The 19025-nt window shown below is 43.1% G+C and overlaps 2 protein-coding genes across 3 annotated transcripts in view; both read right to left on the bottom strand.

The window, feature by feature from the left end:
* Positions 1–36: 36 nt before the first annotated feature.
* Gfod2 (Gfo/Idh/MocA-like oxidoreductase domain containing 2) lies at positions 37–15556 on the bottom strand. Of its 2 annotated transcripts, none has more exons than XM_027953947.3 (2): positions 15298–15556; positions 37–1575 (listed from the first exon to the last, which is right to left on the bottom strand). In XM_027953947.3, the coding sequence occupies exons 1-2, from the start codon at positions 15554–15556 to the stop codon at positions 677–679; spliced, it is 1158 nt and encodes a 385-aa protein (XP_027809748.1). In that variant the 3' UTR covers positions 37–676. The 2 variants fall into 2 exon arrangements, with proteins under 2 accessions (XP_027809748.1, XP_027809749.1); XM_027953948.3 differs by lacking the exon at positions 15298–15556 and adding an exon at positions 4946–5020.
* Positions 15555–19025, bottom strand: part of Ranbp10 (RAN binding protein 10) — a 103631-nt gene continuing 100160 nt past the window's right edge. Inside the window, exon 14 of the mRNA XM_027953942.3 lies at positions 15555–15641. Within this exon, the coding sequence (XP_027809743.1) occupies positions 15577–15641 (65 nt within the window). The 3' untranslated portion in view covers positions 15555–15576. The remainder of the gene's footprint in view (positions 15642–19025) is intronic.

Consider the following 19025-nt stretch of genomic DNA (forward strand, 5'->3'; position numbering starts at 1 on the left):
ACCCCAATCACCAATCAAAACCCACGAATCATGGTGTCACATTTTTCCGATTTATTTATTGATATTTATCAGATGTTCTACAGCTCCCCCTTGTCTTCTCTCTGCCAAATCATGGGCCCTTTTCCTTAGGTCAACAGCCCCAGAGCTCATATAATATAGCAACCCCTCTTCCATGCAGGAAGGGTCAGCCTGGAGGCCAGAAGGGTCTGGCTGCATGGAAGGGCAGGTGAGGATCCCTGAAGGACGACTTACTGCCCTTACTGTTCCTGAGATGTCCTGGCCCAGAAGGGCATGGAAACAAAGTTCCTTGTCATTTATCCTCTGGCATTAGCCAAGCTGGTTTCTTGGGCTTTCTTATCCTGTCAGATCAGAGATCAGGCCCACAAGTCAGGCTTTTGCTGGCCCTGCTCACTAGCAGAACCATGAAGAGGCCTGGTAGCAATTCTGCCCTGACACTGTGCAAGCCTAGGCCATGGCAGTAGGGGCACATGGTACTCTTCAAGTCTTGAGAAGTAAATGAGCAGATGGACAAGTCATCTTCCTTGGGCCCCTTCAATTGTCTCCCAGTTTTAGCCCGAGCTGATTATGATACTGTCTTTGCTATGGCCAAGTCCCCATCACAGTTCTGGTTTCACCCCTGGCCCCTCTGCTCTGTGGCAGGGAGCCCATGTAGAGGTCATAGATTGTTCCGCTGAAGTGCCTCACATAGGTTCTGGTTGGCATCAGGTTCCTCTGTCAGCACCTCCACAGTCTCCCACTCCCCCGATCGACTTGACCTTTTGATGGCATCTACCACACTCTGCATATATAGCCCATCCTCAAATGAGGCAGCCATGGAAACTGGAGCACGATCCCAGGTACGGCGGTCGCCCTGTCCCTGGAAGGACTGGCGCAAGGCCTGTACCATGTAGACCATGCCTTTCAAGTAGAGTAGTGGTACGTCCTGGGGCCCCTGATCTGGCAGTCCTGCACCCATAGACAGGGAGTCCCTCACAAGCAGCTCCTCTTGCATGGCAGTGTTCTTCTGCCCATAGAGGTCAGCTCCCCGGGCAACAAGACGTCCTGCGGAGCCGACCACCATGACTTCATGCACAAAGGCACCTGGCATGTTGAAGTTGAGTGTCACTGTGCTGCACACCCCACCACCCATAAGCATCTGGAAGAAACAGAAGTCATCGCTTGTTACATGCCGGATGCCACGGATGGCAGCATTCTGTCTCACAAAGGTCTTGAGCAGCCCATGCACCTTCTCGGCTTTCCGGCCAGTCAGGTGGGTCAGCAGGTCCACAATGTAGGTGCCCATGGTGTGCAGGCCCCCTCCACCCATAAGCTCATCACAGATCCAGCCGTAGCTGGGGCTGAGCAGGCTGCCTGAGTATACGCGGGCATCGCAGATCATCACCGCACCTACATAGTGCTCTGCAATCAGTTGTTTCATGCGCACAAAAGCAGGCAGGAACCGCAGCACATTCCCCACCAGGCTCATCAGCTGTGGGTAGTAGCGTGAAGCTGTCACCATCCGGAAGGCATCTATCGATGTTGCTGCCTTTTCACAAACCACATTCTTCCCAATGCCTACAAGTAAGACACAACAGGAAATCTCAAAGTTCCAAGGGTTTACACTAGGGAAACATCTTATTTCTCCAAAGCAGATGGACCATGCAATGCCTCCTATAGGACTAGAAAGTGGCCTGGGAGAAGAGAAAGGGTTACTCAGCTTAGACTGAAAATGGTCACAGTGACTGGAAAGTTATGGGTTAAATAAAGAGGAAAGGTTATTGGTCTCTTCAAAACCCTCCCTCTAGCTTCAGTACTGGGAATTAGACTCAGGGATGCTCAACCACTAAGCTACAACTGTAGTCCTTTTTCATTTTAAGGCAGAGTCTCACTGAATCACTCAGGGCCTTACTAAGTTTATGAGGTGGCCTCAAACTTGTAGTCCTCCTGCCTTAGCCTGCCAAGTTGCTGGGATTATAGGCATGTGCCACCATGCCTGCAGGAATAGGTTCTCTCTTTCTCTCTCTTAATATTTTTTAGTTGTAGGTGGACACAATACCTTTATTTCATTATTATGTGGTGCTGACAATGGAACCCAGAGCCTCGTGTGTGCTAGGTGAGTGTTCCACCACTGAGCCACAACACCAGCCCCAGGAAAAGGTTCTTAAGAGGCATGAATGGAGTTGAGGCAGGAGGATCACAACTCCAAGGCCAGCCTCAGTAAATTAGTGAGAACCTGTTTCAACAACAAACACAACCCAAGGCTGGAGTTGAAGATACGTATATGACAGTCAATTTTATGTGATCAACTCAGCTACACTATAGGGCGGGCCGTTCAAATGCCAGTCTAGATGTTGCTCTGAAGGTACTTTTTTAGATGTGATTAACATTTAAGTCAGATGACTTTGACTAAAGCAGACTACATGGAATAATGTGAGTGGGCCTCACACGATCAGTAGAAGGACTGACTGAAAAGACTGAAGTTCTCCTCAGAGGAGGGAATTATACCTCCAGAATGCCTTGAGGCCTAAGTAATATAGACTCTTGCCAGAATTTCTAGCAGGCTGGCCTGCCTGGCAGGTTTTATTTATTCATTTATTTATTTATTGGTACTGAGGATTGAACCCAGGGGCACTTTACCACTGTGCTCCGTCTCCATCTTTTTGTAGTTGCGTATGTTCAGAATGCTTTTTTTTGTTTGTTTATTTATATGTGATGCTGAGGTTCTAACCCAGTACCTCACACATGTTAAGCAAGTGCTCCGCCACTGAGCTACAGCCCCAGCCCCATCTCCAGCAGTTTTAGTTTTTATTTTGATACAATGTGTTGCTAAATTGCTGAGGCTTAAATTTGCAATCCTCCTGCCTTAGCCTCTTGAGACACTGAAAATTACAGGCATATGTCTGCACCAGTTATCTTCAAATAAATCTCTCTCACACAGTATGTTCTTAGTTCTGATTCTCTGGAGAACCCTGATAATACAGATGGGATTGAGGGGAAGACACACATCATGGACATTATAATTTTATTAGATCATTTTGTTTGGGTCAAGATAATCCATATTCTGGGGGATGGGTGTGGCATTCTCAGTTATAACTCCAGAGAGGGCCCTAAGTGTCCAGCAGACTATTCTCTGAAAATTTCCACTGGTCAACTTCGAGAGGTAAAAAGAAAAACTGTTCACTTCCAGTAGAGGGGAAAGGAAATGAAAACAGTTTTTCTGACCTCATACCCATTTTAAGTTTGCTGTGGTTGGAACACTCAAAGATAGCAAAGTAGTTGGGTAGAGTGATGCACACCTGTAATTCCAGCCTACTTGGAGGCTGAGGCAGGAGGATAAAAAGCTTAAGGCCAGCTTCAGCAACTTAGTGAGACCCTCAAAAATAAAAAGGGCTTGGAATGTAGCTCAGTGGTACAGTACCCCTGGGTTCAATCCCCAGTATAGAGGCAAAACAAGGACCCCAGAGAGCTGCATAGCTTCTATATGAGTGATTTAAGGTGAAAACTCACGAAGGTATGAACAGCCAACCAGACACTAACACCCTAACTAACACCTGGGTTGCTCCGCTAGCTTAGAGTTGGGTTCAAGTAGAAGGAAAATCCTGTACCTTCAAAAATAAAAATAAAATAAAAAGTCAGAGGAATTGGGATATAGCTCAGTTGGCAGAGTGCTTGCCTCAAGCCTCACATGCACAAGACCCTGGAAAGAAAGAAAAGAAAGAAAGAGAGAAAGAAAGAGAGAGAAAGAGAGAAAGAAAGAAAGAAAGAGGAAGGAAGAAGGAAGGAAGGAAGGGAGGGAGGGAGGGGAGAAAGGGAGAAAGAGAGAGAGAGAGGGAGGGAAGGAGGGGAGAGAGGGAGAAAGAAAGAGAGAGAGGGAGGGAGGGAGGGAGGGAGGGAGGGGGGAGAGAGACAGAGAGAGAGAGAGAGAGAGAGAGAGAGAGAGAGAGAGAAAGCCAAAGCCCAAAGCAGTCCAGACTAGTCATAAGTTTAACAATCACAGTAAGCTATCTGGGTTAGGTGCAGACATGACGGTATTTAATTATTTATTTGGCAGACAATGCCCACAGTGGGCAACTCAAACCCTACTACCCCCAATTCTCTCAAAAAGTCTTGGGCTTCTTGAAGAAACAGGCTCAAGGTTTGGTGAGACAAACAGCAACTCCCTGTGTAGACAGCAAGAAGGCTAAAGGGAAGAGTGACACTGGAATTATCTTAAAGGAAGCAGGTGGGCAAAGGACATCTAGAGAGGGAGCACCACGTGTGCAATGGCACTGAGGCAGGACAGTGCCAAGAGTGAGGATTCATAAAGTCTTAGATGCCTGCCAGGAAACATAACTGGAAGGATTACTTGGGGTTTATAAGTAATGTGGGAATTGGCTATAGTCAATAGTGCCATTCCCAAAGACATTCAAGGCAGAGGAGGTAAAATCTTTTTCTTTTTTTGTTGGTCCTGCTTTACCACTGAGCCACATCCAGAGCCCTTTTATTTTGAGATAGAGTCTTGATAAGTTGCTGAGGCTGGCCTCAAACTTGTGTAAGAGGAGTAGAATCTAAAATGGGGCTCTTAGGCTGGGGCTATAGCTCAGTTGTTAGAATGCTTGCCTCACATGCACAAGGTCCTGGATTCAATCCCCGGCACAACACATAAACACAAAAACTACTTTAAAAATGGGCTTCTTGATACTCTTTTCCTCAAGTCTTACCCATCTTAGCTGAAATTGCTGGAGTCACCTCTCAATCCCACTTTTAATATTATTAAATCCTATTGGCTTAGCCTTTCAAACTACACATTTAGAATCTAATTAGCCTTACTGCCACCTTCCTTGTCCAAGTCACTACTGTTTTTAGCCTAGATTAGAGCAATGGTCAATTGATCCCCCCCTGCTTCTGTTCTGTTCCCTCAATTTCTTCACAACATGGTAGCCAAGGTGGTTCTATTAAAACTTACCAGAATGTGAATCCTGGATATCCCTCAAAGGCCCATGTGTTGAAGGCTTGGTCCCCAGCCCTTGGTCCTATTGGAAGGTGGTATAACCTTTAGGAGGTAGGGCCTATTGGAATGAAGGAAGGTCACTGGGGGGTGCCCTTGAATGGAGTTTTGGGACCATAGTCCCTTCCTTTCTATCTCCTTTTGTTTCCTAGCTGTCATGAGGAGAGCAGCTTTGCTTTACTATATACACCTTTATCTGCTTCACATAGGTCCAAAAGCAATAGAACTGATCATGAACTGAAACCATAAGCTAAAATAAACCTTTCCTCCCTTTAGTTGCTATTTATCTTGGGTATTATGTCATAGTGATTGAAAGCTGATCATCTGGGTCAGACTATTTCTCTCCTCCATATAAACCCTCCAAAGGCTTCTCATTTCATTCAGAATAAAAAAATCAAAGGCCTGGGGGCTGGGGTTGTAGCTCAGTGGTAGAGCGCTCACCTAGCATGTGTGAGACCCTGGGTTCGATCCTCTGCACCACATAAAAATAAATAAAGGTATAGTGTCCAACTACAACTAAAAAGTAAAATATTAAATAAAATAAAATAAAGTAAAATAAAAGGCCTAACAGTGGCTTACTTATAAGACCTGAATACATGATCTGAGGGCTCCTCTAAAATTTTCCTTTTGATCTTTTCCCCTATTGAGGTCCCTCCCCTGCCTATTCTGTTCTGGCCAGAAGAAGATTGGAGAGAGGTTCATGAGAAGAGATGGGAGCTGCTGTGCAGGAGGGCCTGATGGCCAGGCAAGGAAAGGCAGTGATGATGAGGCAGGGCTTGGCCTCATTATGGTCAGTGGTCTTGGGATGGATTAATCTGTGCTCACTCTTCTGGCTGAAGATCATATTGGGCAATTTGTGTGCTTGGGCTTCTCCTCTGGGCCATCTGGATCCCTTCCTAAACTCCATTGGTACTTCTTACCTGGAAGAGCAGCCTCTAATCCTGGATGTCCCTGACCAGGGCAACCAAGGCAAGGATGCCTTCTCTGGCATATGTATCTCCAAATACCCAGTTCTCATTCCCTCATCCTTTTATTTATCCCTTGAATGCTTTCATATGGGATCAATGGTTGGAACACAATTTCTAGTGGCTCAGTGCAGGGTGCAGCTTGCCTTGATAGTCTTGGATGGGTTCTATTTTCACAGGCACAGCAAGCTAATTCCTCTGGCCATCTTGCAGCAAAAATGAAGGTTACTATGAACTGCAAATGAACTATATATCTTGCAACAAAAAATAAAAACTCCATACAAATGACTGATGATTCATATGATGACTACCTAGGTCCCAGGACTATCCAGAAGAGCCAATTAGTGGTGCTAAACTTAAAAAGCTTTGAAGGCAGAAATATCTGGACCAAAATTTCTCAGTTCATTGCTAAATACTTGGATTTTTGTAAACCTTTCTGGATTTTGGTTTATTACTATAAAATTCATTATATCCACCTTGTAGGGAAGAAGAGAAACTGTCAATGGAGACAGTGTATGTAAAGTGCCTGGACCAGACAGCTGTGTCAACATCATCACAGGAAAGGCTGAACACACATCAACACTGAGCAAAGGGCACACTGCGACTCACAAAGAAGTCACATTTTAAATGCAAATAGTTCCTGTTTAGTATTTTGAAAATTTGATTTTTGAAAATGATGTTTTAAAACCAACACGAACAGGAGTTTTTTTGTATGTATTTTATATAGGGCCTCTCATAGAGAGAAGCCTAGTCCAGCCGTTTGGAAGTTCATATCCTGACAGAGGCCCCAACTGAGTTCAGTGCTTTGGAATAATCCTTCCAACTCTTTTCACTTCCTACCACTACATCTAGCAACCCTGAGCCTCAAGAAGTCCACAAAGGTTAGGGTTGTGGCTCAGTGGTAGACTGCTTGACTAACACAAGTGAGGCACTGGATTCAAGCCTCAGCACCACATAAAAATAAATTAAAAACGAAAAAGAAGTCCACAGAACACTTATCATTGACATATATAGGAGTCTCAGGCCTGAACTTCCAGGATTATGAACTTTAGCTGTAGCGAGGAGCAGCACATGTAGATCAGTAGTTTATGACATCACTTCATCTCTACTCAAGGAGACTCTTCAATCTGCTGCCCTTCCTTACATAACAATAGAGGCTTTACAAAAGGTGCCAGCTGGATGACAAGAGAAAGGCTAACATAGTGTCACACACCCTGGGCAGGAGGCCATGACTGCTATCACTACTATTGCAGAAGGGTCTCCAATGCTTCTCTGTACTTGTGAGATTTCCAGATTAGAGACAGGAGAATCAATGTGGGGAGAATCTGACATGTTGCTGACCAGGGAGGAAGGAGGAAATTAGATTCTCAGACACAAGCCCCCATCTAGGAACTGTATCTCTGGTCCACCCAGAAGCTTCTTGCTATCACATCTCACTGCTGAGGATGGATGGACATCCTCATGTCCACTACAGATGTGGACTCATCTGTAGTGTGAGACAAAAAGGTGAGATGGGAGGAAGAGGGCTTGAATGACTACTAGGAGTTTGGTGGTGATAAAATTAGGATCAGGAATTCCTGTTTCATGCTGAGAGAAGTCAGGGGTGGAAGTGGCAGAGACCACCTTTCTTGAGCAGGACCAGCAGGAGAGCTCCTGAATGTAGGGCCCAGTAGTCTTATCAATGTGGAAATCAAATATACTCAGATAAACAGACTTCTACAGGCCAAATGAATAGGCTTTACCTTTGGGAAATTTGGGTTGCCTTGAAAGTTTATCTAGCTTTCCCTCTAGAAAGTCAAAGGAGAGATTACAAAAGAAAAAAACTGCTTTTTGACTCTGAGCAATGGGAGACATGGTTGCTAAGTGGTTTTTTTGTTGTTTTGTTTTTTTCCCTTCAGTGCTAGGGATGGAACAAAGGGCCTCAAGTATGTTACACATGTGCTCTACCACCGAGCTACCCAACAGCACCAGGAGTACTTTTAGCTCATGTTTTCTGGAGGGTGAATAAGTTTCAAGCTGCAAATCTTCCTTGGAGCTCTCTTGAATGAGGCTTAGAAGAGCTCTTCTAGCACCCTGTAGTCTGCTTTTCTGTTTCTTAGTAACACAAAACATGGTGTCAGATTCACAGGTGGCACCCATCAACACCCATGCTTTCCTTTCTAGAGACCTAGGATTTCACACAGCATAATGCAGAACAGACTGAGAAGAGCACAACTTTTACAAAATCTAGGGAATTCCCCCTCCTTTCCCCATCTCCCCTTTTTTTTTTAAATGAAAAAGGTTTTGCTACTAGAAAATAAGTTCTGAGGGCTGGGGTTGTAGCTCAGCGGTAGAGCACTCACCTAGCAGGTATAAACCTTAGGTTCAATCCACCTAGCACCACATAAAAACAAACAAACAAATAAATAAAGGCATTGTGTCCAACTACAATGAAAAAAAATAAATATTAAAAAAAAAAAAAAAGAGTGGCTGGGGTTGTGGCTCAGTGGTAGAGTGCTTGCCTAGCATATGCGAGGCCCTGGGTTTGATCCTCAGCACCGCATTAAAAAATAAATAAATAAAGATATTGTGTCCAACTAAAAAATAAATTTAAAAAAAAGAAAATAAATTCTGAAAACCAGTAAACGCTCACTCTTGCCCACAACCAATCACTACTTATTTCTAGATTGTAGGCCCATGTTAGCTCCCTGGCCACCATCAGACTAGGTTGCACGAGTGGAATATGTATGCCTTATTCAACCAGCATGTCAGGCTCTGGGCCAAGCACCAGGGCCACAATGCTGGGTAGGGGCTCAATCTTCAGAGAACCTAGTTTAGTGGGTTCAAATAATCATACTTTATTAAACACAGAACTGTACTTGAGATAAATGTGATGGAGATGAAATATAAGGTGGATTGACTTGGTGAGGCTTCCCAAGGGACTGGAGTTCTTGTGATTTAATTATCTGTGTCAGCCTACTTGAGGAGTGATCTTTTGTCATCTTGACAGCCCATGGGAAAAGGGCTGGCAAACTTAGTATTTCTTTCTTTATTTTTGGTACCAGGGATTGCACTCGACCATTGAGCCATATCCCCAGTCCTATTTTGTAGTTTATTTCGAGACAGGGTCTCACTGAGTTGCTTAGAGCCTCACAGTTGCTGAGGCTGACTTTGAACTCGCAATTCTCCTATCTCAGCCTCCCAAGCTGCTGGGATTACAGGTGCCTGGCTAAACTTAGTATTTCTAATGAAACACAGAAATGCCAAAAACTAGGCTCAGAAACCTACATTTTAGTCACAAATTTAAGAAAACATTTATCTGTGGCAAATTAAAATACATTTTCCTCATCTACTTATGAAATGAACTGAGGAATAAAATGTATTAGTGCCTCTCTGATGTCCTTTCCAAGAAATTCACAGGAAAGCTTTAAGTATAGATTTGAGATAGAAGATGATGAAATGGTCAGACAATAGCAGAAAACAAGATGCCACATAAAGTTTAGAGAATAAGTCCAAAAAAACTACTAGTAGTGAGGACAAGAGACAATCTCTCCCTCAAATACTGGAGATTGAACCCAGGGGTTCTCTACCACTGGGTTATACCCCAGCTCTTTTTATTTTTTATTTTGAGACAGGGTCTTACTAAATTGCCCAGGCTGGCCTCCAACTTGTCTTTTTCTTGCCTCAGCCTTCTTCTACTCCGCCTTGTTTTTAAAAAATACTTTTAGTTTTCTTCTTCTATTGATGGACACAAAATCTTTATTTTATTTATTTATTCATTTATTTGTTTTTTATATGGTGGTGAGGATCGAACCCAGTCCCTCATACCTGCTAGGCAAGCGCTCTACCACTGATCTTCAACCCTAACCCTTGCCTCAGCCTTCTTCTGAGTAGCAGTGATTGCAGGCATGTGCCAATGTGCCTGGCAAGAGACAATCCTTATGGCCTCAAAAGTAAGGTAAAAACATAATACTAATAAATACAGAATACATAATAATAATACATAATAAAATATAATAAAAATATAATAATATATAATAAAAATATAATACATAATAATAAATAAAGGCATTGTGTTCAAATACAACTAAAAAAATAAATATTAAAAAAAAATAAAAGAGGGCTGGGGATGTGGCTCAACTGGTAGCGCTCTCGCCTAGCATGTGTGAGACACTGGGTTCGATTCTCGGCACCACATAAAAATAAAATAAAGATATTGTGTTCACCTAAAACTAAAAAATAAATATTTTAAAAATAAATAAATAAATTCTGAAAACCAGTAGACTGGTTTTATGTAATTTTGCCTATAGCCTAAGGTTTTGTGAGATGTAGCCAAGATATTGTTCCTCAACATCCCTAAGCTTCAGTTTATTTTATTTCTCTTATTTTTAACTCCTTTTTTTCCATATGGGGATTTAACCCAGGACCTCATGCATGATAGGCAAGTGCTCTACCACTGAGCTAAACCCTCAGCCCCAGTAGGCCTATTTGTTTAATTGAAAATGAAGACACCATGTGGATACGTGACCCTCCATCCTTAGGTATGTATCAGAATCACCTATGAGTCACCTATGAGGCTTACTCAGAGTACTGGGTCTACCTCAATGAAAGCCAAGTCCTGAGAATTTAGAGTTTTAAAAAGCTCCTAGATGCTGCCGCTGCTGCCACAGTGCAGTGGCCATGTCCAAGAACTGCTGGACAAGATACTCTTCAGAGTGCCTGCGGGCTTGACTTTTTCCGTGTTTCTATGTCTCGGAAAGCCAGAGGAAAATACAGTATTACTTACTGATTGTTATGAAAAGTCTGAGAACAAGTAGTTGTCTCATATGTCCTTCCATATGTTAAATCTGCATCAGTGCTTTATGCCTCACATTACTGCTTTTCAATCTCTTTGGCTTTTTTTGGGGGGGTGGGGGTGTTCTGGGGATTGAACTCAGGGGTACTCGACCACTGAGCAATCCCCAGACTTATTTTGTATTTTATGTAGAGACAGGGTCTCACTGAGTTGCTTAGCACCTTGCTTTTGCTGAGGCTGGCTTTGAATCTGAGATCCTCCTGCCTCGGCCTCCCAAACCACTGGAATTACAAGCGGGCTCCACTGTGCCCAGCACTATGGCTTTTTCAATGCTTAATACTTTGTAGCACAATGCAAGAAGGATTTTTTTTTTTTTTTTCAGTGCTGGGGATCAAAAACAGGGCCATGCACATGCTAGGTAATTATTCTACCGCTGAGCCATATTCCTCACTCAAGAAGGATGTTTAATAAAACATAATTTTAGATAATTGTGATAAACTTCTCACAGGCTTCAGGTCTGGAAGAGTTGGCCTAAAATTAGAATACTTCAGTAAGCTACAGTTAAGTGATTATGTCTTTAGAAAAAGATTATAGGAGGGGCTAGGGATTTAGTTCAGTGGCAAAGTGCCTGGCACATGAAAGGCCCTGGTGGGGGAAATGAAATAAAAAGACTGCAGGTCAGGTTGGGGATATAGCTCTGTGATAGAGTACTTGTCTAGCATATGCAAGGCCCTGGGTTCAATTCCTGGTACTACAAGGGGAAAAAAAAAAAAAAAAAAAAAAGACTGCAGGTCTAAAGCTTATATCCTTAATTTAAAAAACAGAAAGAAACAAGTGAGTGTTTCCTTTCTCACAACTAAAACATTCAGGGTCAATCCAGGTGAACTGGCTGCATGAAATAATCACATAAGAGACAGAAATACCTTTTTCTTTGGGTCCTGTGACGGCTCCTCTGACCTTAGGGGTCCAGGAAAGAGCATACATGCTGAACCCTTTTATTGGGGAGAAGCCATTCAAATGAAGCAAGGGGTCAGGTTTCAGGGGGTTGAGTCTTGCTTCATGATGTCTGTGTCAGCAGTTGACTGACATCTAGAAAGGCCACCCACAGGTAGAGCAAGAGATGGGGACACACAAAGGGAGTTTCCATGGAAAATTCTATCCCAAGCAGGGCAAAGGGATAGGATTACAAAAGAATAGGTGAACGTAGCTCCACCCCAGGGGTATGCCTATTCAGAAGATTGGCCCTGCTATCCGAGAGGGGGGGAAAAGACCAAGTCAGGAGTCATGGCACTATCGTATCAGACTACAGTGATTTGAATCCCCATGGTGCATCAGGACTGGAAGGCATGGTAATTCAATGTGGGCCCCCACGAGTGAGCCCCAATAACAGGAAGAAAAAAAGATTTCTATGGGATGACAACATACTCTCTCACATATATAAAGCTATTCATATATGGATATGCAGGTTTGCACAGCTGGGTGCCATTAAGGGTCTTTTGGGACATGAATGAGAAATTTTAAATACGCTGTATTTTCAGATGTCCTATCCTCCATCTGAACAGCGTAGAACCAGATACTTTAGAGTTTTATGGGTGAAAAGAATGGGTTGTCCTCTTTCAAGTCATTAATATGACAATCTACAGAAAAGCATCTCATCTTGGATATGAACTGGAATGCTTAGCTGCATTTCTATCTAGGCTACATTCAATTCAGTAAACTGACTATCCAGAGGAGAATCTTACTTTTTTTTTTTTTAAACAAACTTGGACACATCTGCTCTTCCGCTTGGACAACAGGAAAGCTAAGCCTCCCTTGCAATGGGACCCCAGTGACTTTCCCAGTCAGCACTTGGAAGGCAGTTATTTTATCATTCTGAAAAGGCTAACTGGGGCAGGAACTGACACCTCTCATTTCAGGGGGGCCCACAAATACTGTGAGAGCCAGAAATGGGACCATAAATGGGGCTTGATACCAATGTTATTATGGAGCTCTGCCTACAACAGATTACCACTCACACCCAAGGCCTAGGGAAAACTATAGGAGTTCTTTTTCCATAAAAGGGGGAAAAAAAAAAAAAAAAAGAAGGTACATGGGAGTGAACTTCATGGTCATCATAAACTCTACTGATTCCTTTGGAACTCAAGTGGGCAGGGCCTGAGGGATGTTGGTCTAGCTGACACCATCTCTCCTGGCCTGGGTCATGAATTTGCAAGAAGAGATCAAGGATCCTTATAGCCACTCTCTCTTCCTCCTTACAGCAGGTGCATAAAGAGAAGATTAACAGCCCTGCTTCACCGTGGGCTGGGGCACAAGATCCCAGGAGCCTCTGGTCATTCCCCGCTTCTTCCTGTTTACAGGAAATGGCTCACAACCCACCATTTCCCCATTCCAGGAAAATAACAAGGTTGCTGCCAAAAACCCCCAAAGCTTCTTCTTTCTTTTTAAATTTTTTTTAGTTATAGGTAGACATAATACTTCCATTTTATTTTATTTTATTTTTTATTTAAATATTTTTTACTTGTAGTTGCACACAACACCTTCATTTCACTTATTTATTTTTATGCGGTGCTGAGGATCGAACCCAGGGTCTCACATGTGCAAGGCAAGTGCTCTACCGCTGAGCCACAAACCCAGCCCCTTTATTTTATTTTGTATATGGTGCTGAATATCGAACTCAATGCCTCACATTCACAAGGCAAGTGCTCTACCACTAAGCCACAATCACAGCTCCCCAAAGTTTCTTCTTTCTCCTGCATAGCTTAGAAACCATATTTATTGAAACTCTAAAATTCAGGAAGATGACTGAGCCTCCAGAATTCTGTGTATGGACATACCTTGCCTACATGCATGCCACCAGGGACACAAGGAATCAAATGACCAAATATGATTCTCCTTGAAACAATACATTGCTAAAACCTTCTAAATTCAATTTGAGAACCATCATCTGCCCTCCCAAGAATCAGTGACCAATGAATAGCTCCAATGTCACACATCCTTAGAAGAAGTGCTCTAGAAAAGACAAACCCTCTAGAATTTTTGGCCCAAACTTACATGTTCCAAATTGACAACCTGATGGATTCAAGTTCTTGCTTATTTCACCAAACATTTATTCTTTCCAACTCACTGGACCCCAAGTGACAGACACTCTCTTATGATGTTCTTCAGAACAAAGTAGAAGTAAGTAGTAGAGTCTTGGGTCCTCTGCCAAGACAGTGCCAGGATAAGTGGTCATCAACCTCAGGGCATAACAATTCCTTGACTCAGAGATTTTTAACCCACTACATCAGGGACACTTGGCTCCTATTGCATTACCTAAAACAATTACTCTGTCAACTTTATGCTACTTTAGTTATTACTTAAGTCTTCTGTTATTTACCTTATAATGTGTCTTATTTCCAATCTCAATTGGACTATGAAATCTAAAGGAAGGGAAGTTCCAACGCAGTGTGGAATGACATCAGGACACTGTCTGGCACACAGGAAGTATTAAACAAATAATTGCTAGATGTTTATTGGTTTGTTTTCCTACTAATTCTTTTTTTAAGAGAGAGAGAGAGAGAGAGAGAGATTTTTAATATTTATTTTTTAGTTTTTGGCGGACACAACATCTTTGTTTGTATGTGGTGCTGAGGATCGAACCCAGGCCGCACGCATGCCAGGAAAGCGCTCTACTGCTTGAGCCACATCCCCAGCCCCTGTTTTCCTACTAAATTAAACTCTAATTTATATAAGATTAAGAGAAGGGGCTGGGTTGTGGCTCAGTGGTAGAGTACCCACCTAGCATGTGCAAGGCCCTGGGTTCAATCCTCAGCATCACATAAAAATAAATAAAATAAAGGTATTGTGTCCAACCAACTACAACTTAAAAAAATATATATAAATTAAAAAAAAAAAGATTAAGAGAAGAATTTGTCTGTAGTTGACAGAAAGAGAAGCCCAACAGGAACTGCAGAACAGCTCAGCAGGCCATGCCCAGACAGGGGCAGGAGGTCACTGAGCCCAGAGCTCCCTGAGGGAGTGGAGATGTGAGCAGACCATCCCTTAGATCCTGCCAGGAAAGCCTGTGCTGTTAGAAAGCCTTCCTGCCATCAGGCAATATAAGATTGTAGTTTGGCAGGAAGGGCGTGTGCTCACTACCAAGGGCTGACAAAACATGGGAAACAGTAGCCTTGCTAGATAGCATCCCTCACTTCCTGTGGTGCTACATGACACAGCATGGAAGAACAATCACACAAATCACAACCAATTCCCCAGTCCTAGTGCCTAAAGAATGCTGACTTCCCAGAGGTAGACTTCTCATTGCCTGAAGTATAATCATCTTCAGCTCCTTAACTTTAGTTTTGCTTAGGGATTTACTAATGGGAAGAAGGCTGAGTCATTTTCCTCTTAGAGCTGTAAGGCCCTCCAATATGCCCTACTCCAGAGGTCTAGGACTCCTATGTCCTAGAGTACCACTATCTGCAAACACAGGGCCAAGAAAAAATACCCAGGCCCAGGGAAAAGTAGAAAGCCTAAGAGAACTGCCCAAAGAGAGATACAAGCTACACCTGCCAAAGTCTGACAGTGCATACCTAGAGCCTTCACAGATATCTGTCGGGTGAGTGGAGGGGGGATATTGATGCACACCAGGTCCACGTCTTGATGCAGCAAAACATCATCAGTCCGGCTGGTGTAGAAGGTGATGTTCATCTCCTCAGCAAGCTGCTTTGCCTCTTCCTCGGTCTTCCCCCACAGGGCCTCCACTGTGAACCCTTCTGCCCTCAGCAGTGGGACCAGGACCCGGGCTGAGCTGCCAGTCCCAAACACTCCCACTCCTGGCAGCATCTTCATCCCAACCTCTGCTCACCAGTTCATCTCCTCACCAGAGTCTCCAGCATGGAGCTGACCTTCCCACAGTCCTGGTCAAACATGGCTCCTAGAATGGCAAGGAATACACTGGTTAGAAATGAAGGAAACTCAGGAGACTATTTTCTTGGCTTATTTGGAAGCAATAAATTCTTTGCCTGAAAAGCACACGAGCTGGGTGTGGTGGTGCATGCCTGTAATCTCAGCAACTTGAGAGGCTTAGGCAAGAAGAACATGAGTTCAAAGCCAACCTCAGCAATCTAACAAGACCCTGTCTCTAAATGAAATATATAAAGGGCTGGGGACGTTAAGTGCCCCTGGGTTCAATCCCCAGTACTAAACAAACAAACAAAAACAAACTAAAAACAAATGAAGTACTGCCTTCAATGAAAAGCTACAGAATCTCCCTCCACGGAGACTGCAGGAAACCAGTAATATCCATATACTGCTGGGCACCATGGCACACACTGTAATCCCAGAGACTCAGGAGGCTGAGGCTGGAGGACTGCAAATTCAAGGTCAGCTTTGGCAACTTCATGAGACCCTGCCTCAAAACAAAAAAATGAAAAGGGCTTGGGATGTAGCTCATTGGTAAAGCTAATGAGTTCAATCCCAGTACTCACCCCCTCCCACCCAAAAACTGTCTACTGCAGCTCAGAAAAGATAAAAAAATGAAAAGTGGGTAAAAGCAGGGTTCAAAATCCCTGTTTTGAAACTTGCCACATCCCCAGCCCTTTTTATTTTGAAATAATATCTCGAGAAATTGCTTAGGGCCTTGCTAAATTGCTGAGGCTGTCCTTAACTTGCGATCTTCCTATCTCAGCCTCCTGAGTCACCAGGATTACAGGAGTATGCCACCTCTTCTGACTACATTTGAATTTAATAATAAGTATTCTCAGGTTGACAGGATGTGGATGGTTTTCACCATCTTATTTTTTTTTAAACTGGACCAAATTTTCTACATGACTATATCTTACTTATTGTGCAGTTTTTCTTCTTTCTCTTCTTTTTTTGGAGGGATGTTGTTGTAATACTAGGGACTGAACTCAGGGGTGCTTTGCCACATTCCCCAGACTGGATTTGAATTTATAATCCTCCTGCCTCTGCTCCTCCCAATTCGCCGGGATTACAGGTATGCGCCACAATGCCCAGTAGAATTCCTTCTGAAGGATGAATTATATTCCATTGTATGTATATCCAATATTTTGTTTATCCATTCTTCTGTCAGGTTGCTTTCACATTGTGGATTCTGTGAATAATGCTGCTATGAACATATGTGTATGTCTATGCATCTCTTTGTGCCCTGCTTTCAATTGTTTTGGGTATATTCCCAGAAGTGGAATTGCTTAATCATATGGCAATTCTGGTTTTTAATTTGTTGAAGAAGTGCCATACTGTTTTCCCTAATAGCTACACCATTTTACATTTCCACCGACAGTGCATAAGGGTTATAATTTCCCCACTTTCTCTCAACATTTGTTATTTTCTGGTATCTTTTGATAATACTCATACTGATAGGTATGAGGTAACCATCATTTTCTTTATAAATTTTTTATTTATGCTTGGCACAGCTGTAATCCTAGAGGCTAAAAAAAGGAGTATCACAAGTTCTAAGCCAGTCTCAGCAACTTAGCAAGACCTGTCTCAAAAAATAAAAAGGAACAGGGAGGTGGGACTCAGTGTTACAAAGTACCCCTGGGATCAACCCCAGTCTCATCTTTAAAGAGATAAGACCTCACCACTTTTTCCAGGCCGACCTTGAACTCCTGGGTTCAAGTGACCCTCCTGCTTCAGCCATCTGAGAGGTTGGGACTATTGGCACATGCCAATGGGTCCGGCTACCATCAATTTCTTTTAAAGATCCTCAGGTGATCCTCATGCGCAGCCAGACCTGAGAACCTCTGAGATATATTTATTTATTTAGGGTGTGGGGTGGGGCACTCGACCACTGAGTCACATCCCCAGCCCTATTTTGAATTTTATTTAGAGACAGGGTCTCACCGGGTTGCTTAGCACCTTGCTTTTTTTTTTTCCTCCAATATATATTTTTTTGAGAATTTTAATATTTATTTTTTAGTATTTGGCGGACACAACATCTTTGTTTGTATGTGGTGCTGAGGATCGAACCTGGGCCACGCGCATGCCAGGCGAGCGCGCTACCACTTGAGCCACATACCCAGCCCCCAATATATTTTTTTAACATTTATTTTCTAGCTATAGTTGGATACAATAGCTTTATTTATTTATTTTTATGTGGGACTGAGGATCAAACCCAATGCCTCATACATGAGAGGCAAGTGCTCTGCCACTGAGCCACAACCCCAGCCCCAACTTAGTGCCTTGCTTTTGCTGAGGCTGGCTTTGAACATGCGATCCTCCTCCCTCAGCCCCCCCCAAGTTGCTAGGATTACAGGCGTGTGCCAACAGTGCCTGGGTGAGCTATATTTAACCCAAAAGAAAACATATCTGCATTTAGAACTATTACAAAATGTCCTGAGTTCTATGTTTTCTAAGTTTTCTGAACCTTTTTATCCCTTCCTTTATTATGATTAAAAAGACTAATTTTCCATTAAGAGGGAAAGTCTCTGATTAACAGTATAACTATTTTAACTTTTACATTTCCTTCCTACATATTTTTAACATTTAAAAATAATTTTATAAATACCTGATAATCCCATATTACTGATTATCTTTTAAAAATCTTACTACTTCTGATCTTGCTAACTGTAGTCTCACAATATTTAAAGTTATACCCACATGTTGGAAATTATTGATGTACTTATATGTACATAACATTGTTTGACTTGAATCTCTCACAGGTCACACTCTTAACTATTTGTCAGTTTAACAGAGATATGGCATCCCTGCTATAAATGCATCACAGTCAATTGTTCCATTCCCATTCATGAGCACTAGGGATACACACATTTCCTCCTTCCCTTCTCCCGACATCCTTATCTCCCTGGCCATTACTCAGTGACACTTTCAGTTCCCTCGGCTCTTGCCCAACCTCCTTAAATGCTTCCTGAGGTTCTGCTGCACTCATCCTCTCCTGGATACAGTCTTTTTTTGTGGGGGAGGTACCAGGGATTGAACTCAGGGGCACTCAACCACTGAGCCACACATCCCCAGCCTTATTTTGTATTTTACTTAGAGACAGGGTCTCACTGAGTTGCTTAGCACCTCACTTTTGCTGAGGCTGGCTTTGAACTCGTGATCCTTCTGTCTCAATTTCCAAAGCCACTGAGATTACAGGCAAGCACTACCACGTCTGGCCTCCAGATGCAGTCTTTAGACCCCTTCTCCTGTCTTTCTCCCTTTCCAAGGCTTTCCTCTGTATACCAGTGACTTTCAGGTTGGCAGCACAAGCCTAGCTTCATCTCCAGAGCTTCACACCTACATGAACTGCTATTGGGCATCTCTGCTTTTATTGTTCTACCAGCTCCATAAAGCC

Source organism: Marmota flaviventris, chromosome 18 (genome assembly GCF_047511675.1).
Source record: "Marmota flaviventris isolate mMarFla1 chromosome 18, mMarFla1.hap1, whole genome shotgun sequence".
Taxonomy (NCBI): Eukaryota; Metazoa; Chordata; class Mammalia; order Rodentia; family Sciuridae; genus Marmota; species Marmota flaviventris.